We start from the raw sequence: 20,772 nt of genomic DNA, 5'->3' as shown, positions 1-20,772 counted from the left end.
GGTTCTAGAAGAACAGGGAGGACCGGAGAGATTGTTGTGCCATTTTTGGAAAATACCGTATGTCACCTTACAGGCAGTTGTTGCTTTGCATGATTCTGATAAGCACAAATTTCGATTACTGTGGTTTAGTTAAATAACATCAGACCCCTAACTACATGGTTCAAATTTCAGTAACCCAAAGGCAATACACCAAAGCTAAATGTATATGAGATGGGGATATAAGGGAGAGATATGGGATTCTTCATAGCAGTGTTGTTGTCTGACCTTACTATTACATTGTATTGTATGACATTTTATTTTTCTTTTTATTATCTTTTTTATTCTTCTTTTAAAAAAAAAAACTTTTTTCATAGAAATCAATATGTTCAAGTGCTGACTGTGGTGATAAATGCACAACTATATAATGATACCATGAACAATTGATTGTACACTGTACATAACTGTATGGTATGTGAATATATCTCTACAAAATTGTAGGAAAAAATATAAATGGGATACAAGTGCTGGAGAAAACATGGAGAAAGGGATGTACCTATTTACTGTTGGTTAGGAGGCAGAATGGTGTAGCCTTTCTGGAGGACAGATTGGTGGTTCCACAAGAAGCTAAGTATGTGGGGGCCATAAGGTCCTGCAACCTCATTATGGGGTATGTACTTGGAAGATCTGAGAGCAGGGCCATGTATGGACATTTGCACACTGATATAAGCAGTATTCATGATTTGCAATGTGTGGAGGTGGCCTAAAGGTACATCAGCAGAGGAGCAGAATGGTGAACTGTGGTGTATGCATACAATGGAATATTGAGCACCTGCGAGGAGTGAAGCTGTGAGACAGGCAACAAGGTGAATGGATCCTGTAGACAGCATTTTGAGTGAAGTACGCCAGAAACAAAGACAAACATTATAATGCCTCACTAATATGGACTAACTACAATGTGCAAACTCAGAATTGAATGTTAGAGCACAACTTATCAGGGGAATGCTTATTGCAATGGTCCCTAGATTGTAAGCTCTTACACCAGTCACATCTATTCCTGAGTTGTAATAGCTATCTCCAAATTCCGAGATGTTGATCCCTTTGTATATAACCTGGTCAGTCTCTGGAACGTTGGGTATCTGTGTGACACAAGAGCTAGAGCTTGGCAGATATGAATGTCAGTATTAGCGCATACAGCAAAAAAGCTAAAAAAGAATCCAGACTTCAATTAGAGATATGAATGAAGCAGATCTGGTTAGAACTAGGGCAAATAAGGGCCAAAGGGCAAAGGATGATCCTGACTGTTTTAAAACTTCAACTTCTGTGTGAGATCAAGGGAAGAGATGTTTATTTGGTGCAGGATCTATACTTTCTAAACAATTTAATTTGTACACTCAAGTTGTTCAAACACCATAATTACATGGAACTTTGAATACAAGTGACATCTGGTAGGTTTGTATAGGTTAGTGTGAAAAAGCAACACATCCCAAAGTAATTTGGGCAGAGAATAAAAATATATATGCAGGGCCACCCTGAGGAGCCGGGGGAAGATTTGAAAGTATTGGACTTCCTCACTTGGGTTGTTGCTGATGTTCTCACAAACATTGAGGACTGACAGTTTGGTATGTGGAGCCCTCTATCTTGGGGCTTGCCCTTATGAAGCTCGTTACTGCAAAAGAGAGGCTAAACCTCCTTGTGATTCTGCCTAGGGGGTCTCCCCCTGAGTGCCTCTTTGTTGCTCAGATGTGGCCCCCTCTTCCGAGCTAAGCCAACTTGGCAGGTGAATGTGCTACCCTCCCCGCTACGTGGGACCTGACTCCCAGGGGTGTAAATCTCCCTGGCAACACAGGATAGGACTCTCGGGGATGAATCTGGACCCGGCATCGTGAGATTAAGAACATCTTCTTGACCCAAAGGGGGATGTGAAATGAAACAAAATAAAGTTTCAGTGGCTGAGAGATTTCTAATGGAGTTGAGAGGTCTCTCTGGAGGGCATTCTTATGCACTATATAGATATCCCTTTTTAGGTTTTAACGTATTGGAATAGCTAGAAATAAACACCTGAAACTATCAAACTCCAACCCAGTAGCCTTGACTCTTGAAGATGATTGTATAACTATGTAGCTTACAAGAGGTGACAGTGTGATTATGAAAACCTTGTGGATCACACTCCCTTTATCCAGTGTATGGATGGATGAGTAGAAAAATGGGGATAAAAACTAAATGAAAACTTGGGTGGGGTTGGGGGATGGAATGATTTGAGTGTTCTTTTTAACTTTTATATCTTATTCTTATTTTTATTCTTTCTGGTGTAAGGAAAATGTTCAAAAATGGATTGTAGTGATGAATGCACAACTATATGATGGTGCAGTGAACAAGTTTATTGTACTCCATGGATGATTACACCATGGGTAATTACGTAAAGTACTTATTATGAAGTCCAAGCTTCAGCTACCAGCTCTTCAGTCCACAAATCATGTGCACATCATGATCAGTGACCCATCACATTGCTCCTTTAAAAGCCATCAGAGATTGGTCACTGCTCATCAGTTATTCAGTTCACACACGGATAGCAAAGCCTGTAATTTGTGGCCTCCTTGTCTCCCAGTGGAAACTTGCATGTGAAATTTTGCAAAACAGCATTTTCAAAAATGGTTAATTGAAAGAGGGAATTAGCCAATAAAGATAAAAATGCAGCAAAGAATGTAAAGAGATAACACTGGAAGTAGAATTCAAATTGAACATAAATGGAAGTATAGAAGACACAGGTGAGTGTGAGAATGTCACTACTGCTGCCGTTCCCCAGTCTGTAGATGTGCAGCCAGAAGAACAAAGTGAAAAGGAACTTGGTGAAATTGAGGAAAGTGGTTTTGACAATAAGGATGAAGCTGTCCAAGATAAAATGACACCAGCAAAAATCTTCACCTTAAAGGACCTCTTGGAGCTATCTCATGACATTGAAAATGCAGTGGATAAAATTTTGGAAGCTGATCCAAACTTAGAAAGGAGTATGACAATTTGCTGAGGCATGGAAAACATGCTTGCTCTGAATCCTAAATTGTAGGATTAGAAGAGGCAAGGGACAATTGTAAAATTTTCCTATTCATTATTAAGATCACTTTGCATGATTTCAGCTTGCACAGTCATTTTCACAGGCCTGCACTGCCATTAGAAGTGAGGACTGCCTGTTTACAGGCAACTGTGGTTGTCTCTTGAAGAGAGAGAGAGAGATTTCTCTGATTACCCATTTGTAATGTCTGAATTTTGAACCATGTAAATGTCTCACCAATTTTAAAAAAAACAGAAATTTTTAAAATATTCTGCACCAGGATAGGACTTACAGTCTCCAAAATCCTCTCAAATCAGTATACTCTAAATATATGACAAGATTTCACCAAAACATATGTGCTTCTGCAAAGGGTCATTGGACAAAATTTTAGGCATAAGCATTAAAATTTCTATTCCAACAAAAAAAGACTGAAACTTCTGTATAGCCCCTTATAATTAATCAACTTTACCATGGGATCAATTCTGCAGTTAAGAGATCACATTCTGAAATAATGGCTTTGTTCGTAGATTGAATCAGTGAGTGGTATCCTGAAAGGGGAAATTGCTAATAGGATCCCTATCTCCTACCCCAGCTTCATGTGAATGAGCTCTAAAACTGGTTAGCAACAGAATAGATTTGGTATCATCAAATGCTTCTATGAGATCTGAAATTATATTTCCTTAGAAATGTAAAGTGTATATTACAAATTCAGTTGCACTCTATGTCAACACTCTAGAACTCCAAGAAAAAGAAATTTTACAGTCATTAAAGAAACCCTAAAATACAGACTCACTGTCTTTTGCATCATTATGCTAGAGAGGGGTTTTCTGGTTTGCTAATGCTGCTGTTATGCAAAATACCAGAAATGGATTGACTTTTAAAAAGGGGTTTTATTTGGTTACAAAGTTACAGTCTGAAGGCCATGAAAATGTCCAAATGAAGGCATCAACACAAATAAACCTCCACCGAAGGAAGGCCAATGGCTTCTGGAAAACCTCTGTTAGCTAAGAAGACACATGGCTGGTGTCTGCTGATCCTAGGTTGTGTTACTGCTCTACTCTCAGCTCCTGAGCATTCTTTAAAGTGTCTCTCTTGGCTGCAGCACCTCTTTCTTCTGTGAACCCTTTTATAGAACTCCAGTGATTCAATTAAAACCCACCCTGAATGGGTGGGGTAACACCTCCAAGGAAATTATCCAATCAGAGTTCTTGCCCACAGTTGATTGAGCCACATCTCCATGGAAACAGTCAATCAAAGGATTCCAACCTAATCAGCACTAATACATCTGCCCCCAAAGGATTGCATCAAAGAACATAGCTTTTGGGGGGACATAATACATCCAAACTGGCACAAGAGGCCATGTCAACATTCAAGCACATACTCCTGCCTTCGTCTCACTGCATTTTCAGAGCCACAAGCCTGGTCATATTTGCCACAGCACAAATGGATATCATTGAGGCAATAATATAAACTCTGGTGGGATAATATTTTGCAACATTAATCAAAGAGCCCTGTCCCCCATTTAAGTCCCTTGCACCCAGTGCATATCATCTTCATGCCTCAGGGGAGGAATTATACCACAGAAAGCAGAGAACCAAAATGTCAACTAATTGACTTGTTTTTTAACACTTTCAAATGAATTTTTATTTTCTTTTTTCCTCCCCAACATACAGAACCTCAGGATCGCCACACAACCACATTTATTGCAGCTATAAAGTCACTTGATGTTGGTCAGGTACCATTTATTCTTTTATCATTTTATCCCTAAAACTTGTTGGCATCAAAATGCAACAGTTAACCAGTGTTAAATCCATAAAATAATTACAGAGCATAGCACATTAAGCTTTAGACACCTGGCAATTAAACCCATAAAAACAGGACAAGACTCCCATTACACATGTTCTGAATCAGGTATTTACCAGTCCCCAATGCAATGTCTTTACACCTTACACTGGTTCAAAGGGTAACAGAGGCAATAAGCAGTTGCTTTGGAGGACACTGAACAGTACAATCTGGAAGCACATTATGATGTTATGCCAGTGTCAGGTACCCACCCCACCTTTCTCCAAGGTGGTCTCATAATTCTAGAATGGGAGGTTCAACTGATACAAAATGAAGACAAGACAACATGAAATTTACTCTGTGGAAATATTCTACTAATACTATGCATTCACTGTGATTTTGAACACAACTCATCCCAAAAACTTGTTGTGATCATCCTGGCTTTTTAGGTTGGGTGCCCTAGCAATCTTGCACTCAACTGTCACCTTTTCTTGGTGCTGTTAAAGACTGGCTGGACAGCAACTACTGGCTGTAAATATCCCACATGCAATTTTTTTCCATAATATGGAAAATATTTTAAGTCTACAATTCCATTGCAAGGATAAATTGATAAAACTGTAGTGTTTCCATCCTTGGGAACACACATTATCCTTGGTTTTCCTTCAAGCTTTAATGCAATTACTCTGTTCATTTTCACAAGAACACAAGGTTTTCCTCTGGAATAGCCAAAATCAGGATCTCTCCTACCACTGCATTCTTCAAGTAAGTGAACAGGAAACTGACATGCCTGATAATCTGGGCCCTTCTGTTCAAAAAGTACTCCATCAGGACAGACTGTGAGATTCCTCCGTTCTTCTAAATCATATGGCTTTAGAAAATTAGTAAGGTCTTCAATGTATGCTTTATAGGAGCCTGAATCAGACAAACTGATTGTATATTCCAATGCAGTAAATGGTTTTGGAAAAACCCTAAGTCCTGGACTAGGAATCTGGTCACGATATTTTGGAAGCTCGCCGTTCAAAGTCTGAAGCATGACCCACATTGTGAACGTGCGGAGTGCAGCCAGGTGCTCATAGAAGACTAGGTAGAAGAGCAAGATCAAACCCCAGCTCTTGGCGGTGCGCCCCAGGAACTCTCCGGTGGTCGGGCTGCAGACGAAGAGCTTCCGCTGGGCCAGGCTGTCCGTTAAGGTCTTCCTGTCTGTCTTGGTCATGGTGTGTGTGTGAGGGCTGCGAGATGAGCCGCGGCCGCGGGGTGGAGGCGGCCAACAGCGCGGAGGAGCAGCCGGGCTCAGGCGGGCCGCAGAGCCCGAGACGCCTCCTTGCTGCAGCGAGCTCTCGAGCCGACTCAGCTAAACGACTTTTGAGTTTCAAAAGCTAAACGACTTTTGAGTTTCAAAAGCTAAACGGCTTTTGAGTTTCAAAAGCCAGGGTCCTAGCTCAGAGGAACAGAAGCTGAAAACAGAAATTAAATTCAGTTTGTGGTCTGCAGTGTGTACCCACAATATTATCATCAAATTAAAATTTTATTTTCAGCTAAGACCTTGGTGTTTGACACCTAAAAGCCAGTTAAGATACCTGATATTGTTGGTCTCTGCATTCGGCAGCACCATTCCTTCCCTGAGGATCAAAGATGGAAACTGAGTCATTCCGCACAGGCCTTTTGTTTTATAAAGTGAAAGATAAAACCAGGATGTTAAGCACGATTTGGGGTCTTTGGGGCTCTTTTCAAGTATTTATCTATTTCTCAGTGCTCAGGGGATGTTATTATTTTTTATTAGTATTATTTCAAAAAGCATTTTTCCCCACTGTTTCCAAGTCTGAAGATTTTTCAGCTTTTACAGTTTTAGAAGGCTGATTTTTAAGTGGTCATTGTTTCTTAATATGAGTATATTTAACAGTTAAAAAATCAACCTCATGAAGAGTTTTTCATGGCTTGAGGAAATGTTAATGTTGTAGTATTAAGTTAAAAGAAGCATATAAAATTATATATATATAGTCCGAAACAGGTCTCAGCTATGTAAAATAAAACATGAAATGGGTAGAGATATAACAAAGTATTTTTCTCTTTCAAAAAAAAAAAAAACTTCTCTTTATAATTTTCTCTGCTTTACATATTGTCTATAAGACCTCCACTATGAGAGTGCATTGCTTCCAATTATCAGTTTTAGAGATTTCTTGGAGTGTATTATACAGCACCTTCCCTGTCTGCTCCCGATTCCCTGTGCTCATAGTCCCAAACTTCTCCTAGGTGAACCCCCACCTGCTGGCTCCCCCCAACCCCCAGATCAGGCCTCTCATTCCTCCCTTGGCCGGAATGTAAGGCACCCATTCCATAGATGAAGACTGCAACGAGTCAACTTTGTGACTCACTTGCACTTGATGAGTCTCTACTCAGAGACTGGGGCTCAATAAACTACTGCTAGACGTCCCTAAGTTTGTACCTTTGTAAATAATCTGCTCCCTGACACCTGGATCCCAGACACTGGCTGCTGGCTGAATGGTCTCTACTCAGATCCTCTAGCCTCTGAGGGTAGGACTGGTGTTCCACGTGCTGGCAGCCCTACAGCCTGTCCTGATCCTGCTGCCCAGAGGTGGGACCACCTAGCACCATTCCTCTCAGCTGTCAGTGCCTTCTTACTGCGGGTTCCTAACAAAAGCCTTATTCTTTCTTTAACTCTCCCAAGAATTTGCATTTTTTGAGCCTTTTAAATCTAATTATTGGTTAAAAGACATTGTGTACCATATGATTATTATGGTCAGATGCCTGGGGCTTGAATAGATTTTCATTAAGGTGAAATTTCCTTTAATGGAATTGGTTATAATGGAATTTGATCTCCATTCATCTTACCCATTCTTTCTCTGGCGGCTTTGATAGCCATGCTCCCTTTGCAGCAGACAGTCCCGCTGTATCTAAGGAGCAAAACATGCCTTGCATTTGTGACCAAACGCTCTCCAACAAGGCTCTCAGCATAAGCTGGTGATGTCTTTGATTTACCAAACATTCATCCATCATTGACAGCCTTTCTCAATCTGTTTTCCCAACAAGTCTATGGTCTTACTTAGCTTGTCTCACTTTGAACTCTCACAACCTGTTCAGATACAACTTATGTTTGTCACACATTATGGATGTGTTCTGGAGGATTCTAGGTTTCCCCCTGACTGGGGTGAGTGCCCTGATTCTCTGGGTGGGGTAGCAGTCAGCCAGAGGGTGATGCTAATAAGCCTCACACCTCAGGTTTTGAATAGAGGCACACCAGCCCCTTTGCAAAATGTTTGGAGTTTAATGAAAAGATTTGGCCTAGAAGAAGGGTGTGCAAGATGCAACAAACCAAATCACTGTTACAGCCTACACGATTCAAAGGCCATGGCCCATGGGCATTAGTTTTGTTGGACAATCTATGTGCAAATAAATTTATTCTCCTGAGTGCTATGTTAAGTATATTAAACATTTGCTGTTTTTACTTTAAGAAAAAAAAATACCTTGAGTCCTAATGGAAGATATTTCCAGAAATTGAGACCAGATATTGGATGGTCACTTAAAGATTTTAAAAGCTAGCCTGGAAGGGAATACTGCTCAAGTAGCCATGCTAAGAGGTTTTCACAAGTAAAGTCGGGCTCCTGAGCCTCTTCTCTTTCCCAGCCTCCAGATAGAGAAATGTCAAGTCTACAACGGGTTCTCACTATGCTCCTTCTCCAAGGGTGCCCCAAGTCTTTGCTCTTAATGCCATTTTCCATCCCAGAGATGTTGGGGTCCTGGAATCCTGCTGTCTCTCATGGCACCATCCATGATCCACTACATGTCACGCACACACCCTCTTGGGCCAGAATTGCTGTTTCAAACCCTCACTCAGACATGAAATATGGAGATACAGAAAAGAAAGGGAGAGGCGGGCAAGATGGCAGACTGGTGAGCTGTAAGTTTTAGCTACTCCTCCAGGAAAGTAGGTAAAAAACCAGGAACTGCGTGGACTGGACACCACAGAGCAATCTGACTTTGGGCATACTTCATACAACACTCATGAAAACGTGGAACTGCTGAGATCAGCGAAATCTGTAAGTTTTTGCGGCCAGGGGACCCGCGCCCCTCCCTGCCAGGCTCAGTCCCGGGGGAGGAGGGGCTGTCAGCTCCGGGAAGGAGAAGGGAGAATTGCAGTGGCTGCTCTTATCGGAAACTCATTCTACTGATTCAAACTCCAACCATAGATAGACTGAGACCAGACACCAGAGACTCTGAGAGCAGCCAGCCCAGCAGAGAGGAGATAGGCATAGAAAAAAAACAACACGAAAAACTCCAAAATAAAAGCGGAGGATTTTTGGAGTTCTGGTGAACGCAGAGGGGGGAAGGGCGGAGCTCAGGCCTTGAGGCGCATATGCAAATCCCGAAGCAAAGCTGATCTCTCTGCCCTGTGCACCTTTCCTTAATGGCCCTGGTTGCTTTGTCTATTAGCATTTCAATAACCCATTAGATCTCTGAGGAGGGCCTTTTTTTTTTTTTTTTTTTTTTTTAAATCCTTTTTGCTTTTTCTAAAACAATTACTCTAAGAAGCTCAATACAGAAAGCTTCAAAGAATTGCAATTTGGGCACGGCAAGTCAAGAGCAGAACTAAGAGAGCTCTGAGACAAAAGGCAATAATCCAGTGGCTGAGAAAATTCACTAAACAACACAACTTCCAAAGAAAAGGGGGGTGTCCGCTCACAGCCACCATCCTGGTGGACAGGAAACACTCCTACCCATCGCCAGCCCCATAGCCCAGAGCTGCCCCAGACAACCCAGTGTGACGGAAGTGCTTCAAATAACAGGCACACACCACAAAACTGGGCGTGGACATTAGCCTTCCCTGCAACCTCAGCTGAATGTCCCAGACCTGGGAAGGTGGAGCAGTGTGAATTAACAAAGCCCCATTCAGCCATCATTTGAGCAGACTGGGAGCCTCCCTACACAGCCCAGCAGCCCAGAACTGCCCTGGGGGGACGGCACTCACCTGTGACATAGCACAGTCATCCCTCAACAGAGGACCCGGGGTGCACGGCCTGGAAGAGGGGCCCACTTGCAAGTCTCAGGAGCCATACGCCAATACCAAAGACTTGTGGGTCAGTGGCAGAGACAAACTATGGCAGGACTGAACTGAAGGATTAGACTATTGCAGCAGCTTTAAAACTCTAGGATCATCAGGGAGATTTGATTGTTAGGGCCACCCCCCCTCCCCGACTGCCCAGAAACACGCCCCACATACAGGGCAGGCAACACCAACTACACACGCAAGCTTGGGACACCAATTGGGCCCCACAAGACTCACTCCCCCACTCACCAAAAGGCTAAGCAGGGGAGATCTGGCTTGTGGAGAACAGGTGGCTCGTGGACGCCACCTGCTGGTTAGTTAGAGAAAGTGTACTCCACGAAGCTGTAGATCTGATAAATTAGAGATAAGGACTTCAACTGGTCTACAAACCCTAAAAGAACCCTATCAAGTTCAGCAAATGCCACGAGGCCAAAAACAACAGAAAATTATAAAGCATATGAAAAAACCAGACGATATGGATAACCCAAGCCCAAGCACCCAAATCAAAAGACCAGAAGAGACACACCTAGAGCAGCTACTCAAAGAACTAAAGATGAACAATGAGACCCTAGTACGGGATATGAAGGAAATCAAGAAGACCCTAGAAGAGCATAAAGAAGACATTGCAAGACTAAATAAAAAAATGGATGATCTTATGGAAATTAAAGAAACTGTTGACCAAATTAAAAAGATTCTGGACACTCATAGTACGAGACTAGAGGAAGTTGAACAACGAATCAGTGACCTGGAAGATGACAGAATGGAAAATGAAAGCATAAAAGAAAGAATGGGGAAAAAAATTGAAAAAATCGAAATGGACCTCAGGGATATGATAGATAATATGAAACGTCCGAATATAAGACTCATTTGTGTCCCAGAAGGGGAAGAAAAAGGTAAAGGTCTAGAAAGAGTATTCAAAGAAATTGTTGGGGAAAACTTCCCAAATCTTCTAAACAACATAAATACACAAATCATAAATGCTCAGCGAACTCCAAATAGAATAAATCCAAAAAAACCCACTCCGAGACATATACTGATCACACTGTCAAACATAGAAGAGAAGGAGCAAGTTCTGAAAGCAGCAAGAGAAAAGCAATTCACCACATACAAAGGAAACAGCATAAGACTAAGTAGTGACTACTCAGCAGCCACCATGGAGGCAAGAAGGCAGTGGCACGATACATTTAAAATTCTGAGTGAGAAAAATTTCCAGCCAAGAATACTTTATCCAGCAAAGCTCTCCTTCAAAGTTGAGGGAGAGCTTAAATTTTTCACAGACAAAGAAATGCTGAGAGAATTTGCTAACAAGAGACCTGCCCTACTGGAGATACTCAAGGGAGCCCTACAGACAGAGAAACAAAGACAGGACAGAGAGACTTGGAGAAAGGTTCAGTACTAAAGAGATTCGGTATGGGTACAATAAAGGATATTAATAGAGAGAGGGAAAAATATGGCAAACATAATCCAAAGGATAAGATGGCTGATTCAAGAAATGCCTTCACGGTTTTAACGTTGAATGTAAATGGATTAAACTCCCCAATTAAAAGATATAGATTCGCAGAATGGATCAAAAAGAATGAACCATCAATATGTTGCATACAAGAGACTCATCTTAGACACAGGGACACAAAGAAACTGAAAGTGAAAGGATGGAAAAAAATATTTCATGCAAGCCACAGCCAAAAGAAAGCAGGTGTAGCAATATTAATCTCAGATAAAATAGACTTCAAATGCAGGGATGTTTTGAGAGACAAAGAAGGCCACTACATACTAATAAAAGGGGCAATTCAGCAAGAAGAAATAACAATCGTAAATGTCTATGCACCCAATCAAGGTGCCACAAAATACATGAAAGAAACACTGGCAAAACTAAAGGAAGCAATTGATGTTTCCACAATAATTGTAGGAGACTTCAACACATCACTCTCTCCTATAGATAGATCAACCAGACAGAAGACCAATAAGGAAATTGAAAACCTAAACAATCTGATAAATGAATTAGATTTAACAGACATCTACAGGACATTACATCCCAAATCACCAGGATACACATACTTTTCTAGTGCTCACGGAACTTTCTCCAGAATAGATCATATGCTGGGACATAAAACAAGCCTCAATAAATTTAAAAAGATTGAAATTATTCAAAGCACATTCTCTGACCACAATGGAATATAATTAGAAGTCAATAACCATCAGAGACTTAGAAAATTCACAAATACCTGGAGGTTAAACAACACACTCCTAAACAATCAGTGGGTTAAAGAAGAAATAGCAAGAGAAATTGCTAAATATATAGAGACGAATGAAAATGAGAACACAACATACCAAAACCTATGGGATGCAGCAAAAGCAGTGCTAAGGGGGAAATTTATAGCACTAAACGCATATATTAAAAAGGAAGAAAGAGCCAAAATCAAAGAACTAATGGATCAAATGAAGAAGCTAGAAAATGAACAGCAAACCAATCCTAAACCAAGTAGAAGAAAAGAAATAACAAGGATTAAAGCAGAAATAAATGACATAGAGAACAAAAAAACAATAGAAACGATAAATATCACCAAAAGTTGGTTCTTTGAGAAGATCAACAAGATTGACAAGCCCCTAGCTAGACTGACAAAATCAAAAAGAGAGAAGACCCATATCAACAAAATAATGAATGAAAAAGGTGACATAACTGCAGATCCTGAAGAAATTAAAAAAATTATAAGAGGATATTATGAACAACTGTATGGCAACAAACTGCATAATGTAGAAGAAATGGACAATTTCCTGGAAACATATGAACAACCTAGACTGACCAGAGAAGAAATAGAAGACCTCAACCAACCCATCACAAGCAAAGAGATCCAATCAGTCATCAAAAATCTTCCCACAAATAAATGCCCAGGGCCAGATGGCTTCACAGGGGAATTCTACCAAACTTTCCAGAAAGAACTGACACCAATCTTACTCAAACTCTTTCAAAACATTGAAGAAAATGGAACACTACCTAACTCATTTTATGAAGCTAACATCAATCTAATACCAAAACCAGGCAAAGATGCTACAAAAAAGGAAAACTACCGGCCAATCTCCCTAATGAATATAGATGCAAAAATCCTCAACAAAATACTTGCAAATCGAATCCAAAGACACATTAAAAAAATCATACACCATGACCAAGTGGGGTTCATTCCAGGCATGCAAGGATGGTTCAACATAAGAAAAACAATCAATGTATTACAACACATTAAAAACTCGAAAGGGAAAAATCAATTGATCATCTCAATAGATGCTGAAAAAGCATTTGACAAAATCCAACATCCCTTTTTGATAAAAACACTTCAAAAGGTAGGAATTGAAGGAAACTTCCTCAACATGATAAAGAGCATATATGAAAAACCCACAGCCAGCATAGTACTCAATGGTGAGAGACTGAAAGCCTTCCCTCTAAGATCAGGAACAAGACAAGGATGCCTGCTGTCACCACTGTTATTCAACATTGTGCTGGAAGTGCTAGCCAGGGCAATCCGGCAAGACAAAGAAATAAAAGGCATCCAAATTGGAAAAGAAGAAGTAAAACTGTCATTGTTTGCAGATGATATGATCTTATATCTAGAAAACCCTGAGAAATCAACGATACACCTACTAGAGCTAATAAACAAATTTAGCAAAGTAGCGGGATACAAGATTAATGCACATAAGTCAGTAATGTTTCTATATGCTAGAAATGAACAAACTGAAGAGACACTCAAGAAAAAGATACCATTTTCAATAGCAACTAAAAAAATCAAGTACCTAGGAATCAACTTAACCAAAGATGTAAAAGACCTATACAAAGAAAACTACATAACTCTACTAAAAGAAATAGAAGGGGACCTTAAAAGATGGAAAAATATTCCATGTTCATGGATAGGAAGGCTAAATGTCATTAAGATGTCAATTCTACCCAAACTCATCTACAGATTCAATGCAATCCCAATCAAAATTCCAACAACCTACTTTGCAGACTTGGAAAAGCTAGTTATCAAATTTATTTGGAAAGGGAAGATGCCTCGAATTGCTAAAGACACTCTAAAAAAGAAAAACGAAGTGGGAGGACTTACACTCCCTGACTTTGAAGCTTATTATAAAGCCACAGTTGCCAAAACAGCATGGTACTGGCACAAAGATAGACATATAGATCAATGGAATCGAATTGAGAATTCAGAGATAGACCCTCAGATCTATGGCCGACTGATATTTGATAAGGCCCCCAAAGTCACCGAACTGAGCCATAATGGTCTTTTCAACAAATGGGGCTGGGAGAGTTGGATATCCATATCCAAAAGAATGAAAGAGGACCCCTACCTCACCCCCTACACAAAAATTAACTCAAAATGGACCAAAGATCTCAATATAAAAGAAAGTACCATAAAACTCCTAGAAGATAATGTAGGAAAACATCTTCAAGACCTTGTATTAGGAGGCCACTTCCTAGACTTTACACCCAAAGCACAAGCAACAAAAGAGAAAATAGATATATGGGAACTCCTCAAGCTTAGAAGTTTCTGCACCTCAAAGGAATTTCTCAAAAACGTAAAGAGGCAGCCAACTCAATGGGAAAAAATTTTTGGAAACCATGTATCTGACAAAAGACTGATATCTTGCATATACAAAGAAATCCTACAACTCAATGACAATAGTACAGACAGCTCAATTATAAAATGGGCAAAAGATATGAAAAGACAGTTCTCTGAAGAGGAAATACAAATGGCCAAGAAACACATGAAAAAATGTTCAGCTTCACTAGCTATTAGAGAGATGCAAATTAAGACCACAATGAGATACCATCTAACACCGGTTAGAATGGCTGCCATTAAACAAACAGGAAACTACAAATGCTGGAGGGGATGTGGAGAAATTGGAACTCTTATTCATTGTTGGTGGGACTGTATAATGGTTCAGCCACTCTGGAAGTCAGTCTGGCAGTTCCTTAGAAAACTAGAGATAGAGCTACCATTCGATCCAGCGATTGCACTTCTCGGGATATACCCGGACGATCGGAAAGCAGTGACACGAACAGATATCTGCACGCCAATGTTCATAGCAGCATTATTCACAATTGCCAAGAGATGGAAACAACCCAAATGTCCTTCAACAGATGAGTGGATAAATAAAATGTGGTATATACACACGATGGAATACTACGCGGCAGTAAGAAGGAACGATCTGGTGAAACATATGACAACATGGATGAACCTTGAAGACATAATGCTGAGCGAAATAAGCCAGGCACAAAAAGAGAAATATTATATGCTACCACTAATGTGAACTTTGAAAAATGTAAAACAAATGGTTTATAATGTAGAATGTAGGGGAACTAGCAGTAGAGAGCAATTAAGGAAGGGGGAACAATAATCCAAGAAGAACAGATAAGCTATTTAACGTCCTGGGGATGCCCAGAAATGACTATGGTCTGTTAATTTCTGATGGATGTAGTAGGAACAAGTTCACTGAAATGTTGCTATATTAGGTAACTTTCTTGGGGTAAAGTAGGAACATGTTGGAAGTTAAGCAGTTATCTTAGGTTAGTTGTCTTTTTCTTACTCCCTTGTTATGGTCTCTTTGAAATGTTCTTGTATTGTATGTTTGTTTTCTTTTTAACTTTTTTTTCATACAGTTGATTTAAAAAAGAAGGGAAAGTTAAAAAAAAAAAAAAAAGAAAAAAGACAAACAAGGAAAAAAAAAAAAAAGATGTAGTGCCCCCTTGAGGAGCCTGTGGAGAATGCAGGGGTATTCGCCTACCCCACCTCCATGGTTGCTAACATGACCACAGACATAGGGGACTGGTGGTTTGATGGGTTGAGCCCTCTACCATAAGTTTTACCCTTGGGAAGACGGTTGCTGCAAAGGAGAGGCTAGGCCTCCCTGTATTTGTGCCTAAGAGTCTCCTCCTGAATGCCTCTTTGTTGCTCAGATGTGGCCCTGTCTCTCTGGCTAAGCCAACTTGAAAGGTGAAATCACTGCCCTCCCCCCTACGTGGGATCACACACCCAGGGAAGTGAATCTCCCTGGCAACGTGGAATATGACTCCCGGGGAGGAATATAGACCCGGCATCGTGGGATGGAGAACATCTTCTTGACCAAAAGGGGGATGTGAAAGGAAATGAAATAAGCTTCAGTGGCAGAGAGATTCCAAAACGAGCCGAGAGATCACTCTGATGGGCACTCTTACGCACACTTTAGACAACCTTTTTTAGGTTCTAAAGAATTGGGGTAGCTGGTGGTGGATACCTGAAACTTTTAAACTACAACCCAGAACCCATGAATCTCGAAGACAGTTGTATAAAAATGTAGCTTATGAGGGGTGACAGTGGGATTGGGAATGCCATAAGGACCAAACTCCACTTTGTCTAGTTTATGGATGGATGTGTAGAAAAGTAGGGGAAGCAAACAAACAGATAAAGGTACCTAGTGTTCTTTTTTACTTCAATTGCTCTTTTTCACTCTAATTATTATTCTTGTTATTTTTGTGTGTGTGCTAATGAAGGTGTCAGGGATTGATTTAGGTGATGAATGTACAACTATGTAATGGTACTGTAAACAATCGAAAGTACAATTTGTTTTGTATGACTGCGTGGTATGTGAATATATCTCAATAAAATGATGATTAAAAAAATAAATAAATAAATCTCAAGACAATTGATGTTTAAACAAAAAAAAAAAAAAAAAAAAAAAAAAAAGAAAGGAACAGCCCAAGAACCATCTGCTGAGCAAAGAGAGCAGGGAGAGCCCTGATGAGAAGCATCCGGGCAGGAACTTCAGAGAGATGGGAGCAGGTCAGGGAGGCTGAAACTTTGGCCATGGAGGACCAAGCCCCAGGACTGTTGTCCTTTAATGGAGTCACAAACTGTAAGAGATGTACAGTCATAATTGCGATTAATAAGCATGAGTGACACAGGAAAAAACTCCAATATTGGCCTTAGTACAGACACTGAGAAAAAAATTAAAAAGGAAAAATAAAAATAAAGGAAATCCTACTAATGACTAATTACATTATTTATGATTGTTCACCTTTGTGACTAATTATTCTGAACACCAAATCAGTTAGCTTTGAATCCCAACCTTTTAAAAAATGGCCTTCCAAGGGTACATCAAATTTCATCTAGGAATGGGAAGAATTGCAATTGGATTAGTCAGGGTTCTCGAGGGAAACAGAACCGACAGGAGATATCTGTAAATATGAGATTTTTTGTGCCGGTTTGAAGTATTGTGTCCCCCAAATGCCATTATCTTTGTGGTCTTGTGTGGGGCAGACATTTTTGGTGCTGGTTAGATTTGCTTGGAATGTGCCCCACTCAGCTGTGGGTAATGATCATTTTGATGAGATGTTCCCATGGAGGTGTGGCCCCACCCATTCGGGGTGGGCCTTGATCAGTGGAGCTATGTAAATGAGCTGACTCAGAGAGAGAAAACTCAGAGAGTGCATCTGGGAGTGATGTTTTGAAGAGAAGCAAGCTTGCTAGAAAGGAACGTCCTGGGAGAAAGCCGTTTTGAGGCCAGAGCTTTGGAGCAGATGCCAGCTGCCTTCCTAGCTGACAGAAGTTTTCCGGACGCCATTGGCCATCCTCCGGTGAAGGTACCCGATTGCTGAGGTGTTACCTTGGACGTTTTGTGGCCTTAAGACTGTAACTGTGTAGTGAAATAAACCCCCATTTTATAAAAGCGTATCCATCTCTGGTGTTTTGCATTCTGCAGCATTAGCAAACTAGGACAGATTTTGGTACCAGGAGTGGGGTGCTTTTGCTGCTGTGTTTGCAAATACCAAACATGTTGGAATGGCTTTTTAAATGGATAAGGGAAGACTCTGGAAGAATTGTGAGGAGCTTGATAGAAAAGGCCTAAACTGCTTCGAAGAGACTGTGGAAATATGGACTCTAAAGATACTTCTGATGAGGCCTTGAGCAGCAATGATGAATGTATTGGTGTGAACTGGAAGGAAGGCGATCCTTGTTTTAAAGTGGCAGAGAATTTGGCAAAATTGAGTCCTAGTGTCAGATGGAAGAAAGAATTTGAAAGTGACAACCTGGAATACTTAGCTGAGGAGATCTCCAGACTACATGTGGAGGAGGTACCATGGCTTCTTCTTGCAGCTTATAGTAAAATGCGAGCAGAGAGAGATAAACTTAGAACTGAACTCTTGGGTTCAAAGAAACCAGAAGCTGATGGCTTGGGAAATTACGAGCTTCCAGGGGTTGGATTCCCAGAAGCTACAGCCCAACGTGAGGATGTAACCGAACATGGAACCCAGCCGCCATTTCAGTACAACCCAAGATTGGAGATGGAATTATCCAGAAAGGATTTGTGGAAATTCATATTGTCTGATGGCTTTGACCCCTGTGTGCTTCATGCAAAGCCAACAGAATTTTTGCAAGAACTTTATAGAAAGAGCCGCTGCCAGTCTGGAGTGGAGGAGACAGACAAGGAACAAATTGCAGGAAAAATTTCTTCAAAGACAGAGCCATGGAGGTTGAGGTCTGGAGTCAAGAGGCCTTGGGCTGGGAGAGTGGAGCAGCCCACATGCATGGAAAGGGTGAGTTTGCCCCAGAGGTCGAGGGTGGGCATTCCACCTCGATGCTCTGGAAGAGTTTTGCCACCCGAGGTCCCAAAGAGAGTGGAGCACATTCCCAGGGAATTGGGGAGAGCCTGGCTGCCACCACACTGTTCTGAAGGGGTTGAGCATGTGCCCCGGAGATGGAAGGGAATCTGGGGGCAGCTCCGATGTTTGAGGAGGGTGGGGCCGAGAAGGCGGTCTCCCCAATGTGTGGGTATGTTGGAGCGCTTACCTAAGCGTTTGGAGAGGAAAGGGCTGCCAAAAAGCCCCTTAGGAAGGGTTAGACTCCCACTCTCTCAAGCCCCAAGGATGCAATGTTGTTCTATAAATAACTCTCAGACTTTGAAATCTAATGGAGTTTGTCCTGCAGGTTTTAGGAACTGTTTTGGTCCTGTGAACACTGTTTTCCTTACTCTTTCCCCTTATGGCAATGGGAATGTTTATCCTATGAATGTCCCTCCTTTGTATACTGGAAGCATATAACTTGTTCTAAGTCCACAGATCCAAAGCTAAAGGAAAAGTATGCCTTAGGACTGAACACGCCTATATTTGGTTTTGATGGTATCTTGTACTTAACTATTGTTACTGAAATGATTTAAGTTTCTGTGGCATTGTAGGATGAATGTATTTTGTATTTGGAAAGAATATGTTTTTCTGGGGTCCAGGGGGTGGAATGTGCTGGTTTGAATGTATTATGTCCCCCAGAAAAAGCCATATTCTTTGATGCAATCTTGTGGGGCAGACAGAATAGTGGGGATTAAGTTGGAACATTTGAATTAGGTTGTTTGCATGGAGATGCGCCCCATCCAACTGTAGATGATAACTGATGGGGTATTTCCATGGAGGCGTGGCCCCACCCATTCGGGGTGGGCCTTGATCAGTGGAGCTATATAAATGAGCTGACTCAGAGAGAGAAAACTCAGAAAGTGCAGCTGGGAGTGATGTTTTGAAGAGAAGCAAGCTTGCTAGAAAGGAACGTCCTGGGAGAAAGCCGTTTTGAGGCCAGAGCTTTGGAGCAGACACCAGCTGCCTTCCTAGCTGGCAGAGGTTTTCCGGACGCCATTGGCCATCCTCCGGTGAAGGTACCCAATTGCTGAGGTGTTACCTTGGACATTTTGTGGCCTTAAGACTATAGCTGTGCAGTGAAATAAACCCCCATTTTATAAAAGCGTATCCATCTCTGGTGTTTTGCATTCTGCAGCATTAGCAAACTAGGACATTTTTATACAAATTTTATCATGTGACTGTGTGGGTACACAAGTTCAAATTCCATAGGGCAGACTGCGACTTGGGAACTCTGATGAAGATTTTCAATGAATTCCCCAGAAGAAGCTGGCTGGCTGAAGTAGAGGTAGAAATTCTCTCTTCTGACTGCTGAATTCATCACTTCTCCTTTTAAAGCCTTCAACTGTTTGGATGAAATGTCTCTCATTGTTGAAGGCAATGCCCTCAGTTGATTGTAGGTGTAATCAGCCATAGATGCAATCAACTTACTGATGATTTAAGTTGACAAAATGTCCTCACAGTTACAGTCAGGCCAGTGCTTGCTTGACCAGACACCTGGACACCAAAGCCTCTATCACAATACACTTCTTGTCAACTTGGCACCATACACATATTCTTAAAAAGTACTTAATCTCTAAATAAAACAATAAAATTCATATTTTCATCTAACAATACCCTACCAGAAACACACTTACTCTACCCAGAATAGGGTATAAGTCCTTGGGTAATTGTATTAGTTAGGGTTCTCTAGAGAAACAGAATCAATGAGAGGTACCTATGACTATAAAATTTATAAAAGTGACTCACACAACTGTGGTTATGCACAAGTCCAAATTCTGTAGGGCAGTCAGCAAACTGTCAACTCCAAGTAAGATGTCCGATGAACTCCTCAGGAAATGAACCAGCAACTTCGATGAACTGCTCAGGAAATGAACTGGGATCTTCGACGAACATGTTCGATGAGCTCCTCAGGAAATGAACCAGCAACTTCAACAAACTCCTCAGGAAACACTTTGCTGGGCAGCCAAAGAAGTGAAGGTCGTCTGTCTGTCTCACTTATAAGTCTTCGACTGATTAATTGGATTAAATCCAGCCAATTGCATTCTCTCATTGCAGAAGACATGCCCTTCAATGAGTCATCAGTCACAGCTGCAACCAATTGACTGATAATTTAATAAACCAGCCTGTTGGTTTATTAACCAGCCACAAACGTCCAATTGTTAGGCCAGTGCTTGCTTGACCAGACAGCTGGGTACTATCACCTGGCCAAGTTGACACATGAACCTAACCATCACAGTAATATTCACTCTTAAATTTGAT

The 20,772-nt window shown here is 41.1% G+C and overlaps 1 protein-coding gene across 1 annotated transcript; it reads right to left on the bottom strand.

The window, feature by feature from the left end:
- Positions 1-5,288: 5,288 nt before the first annotated feature.
- Positions 5,289-6,020, bottom strand: LOC119540921 (sodium/potassium-transporting ATPase subunit beta-3-like). The gene has a single exon (XM_037844823.1). The coding sequence runs from the start codon at positions 6,018-6,020 to the stop codon at positions 5,289-5,291; it is 732 nt and encodes a 243-aa protein (XP_037700751.1).
- Between the last annotated feature and the right edge of the window lie 14,752 nt (positions 6,021-20,772).

Source organism: Choloepus didactylus, chromosome 7 (assembly GCF_015220235.1).
Source record: "Choloepus didactylus isolate mChoDid1 chromosome 7, mChoDid1.pri, whole genome shotgun sequence".
Classification (NCBI taxonomy): Eukaryota; Metazoa; Chordata; class Mammalia; order Pilosa; family Megalonychidae; genus Choloepus; species Choloepus didactylus.
Note: the sequence above shows the minus strand (reverse complement) of the source record. Positions and strands in the feature narration are given on the sequence as shown.

Excerpts from the sequence above, each read along its gene's own strand:
- LOC119540921 (XM_037844823.1), bottom strand. The coding sequence starts at position 6,020 with ATGACCAAGACAGACAGGAAGACCTTAACGGACAGCCTGGCCCAGCGG.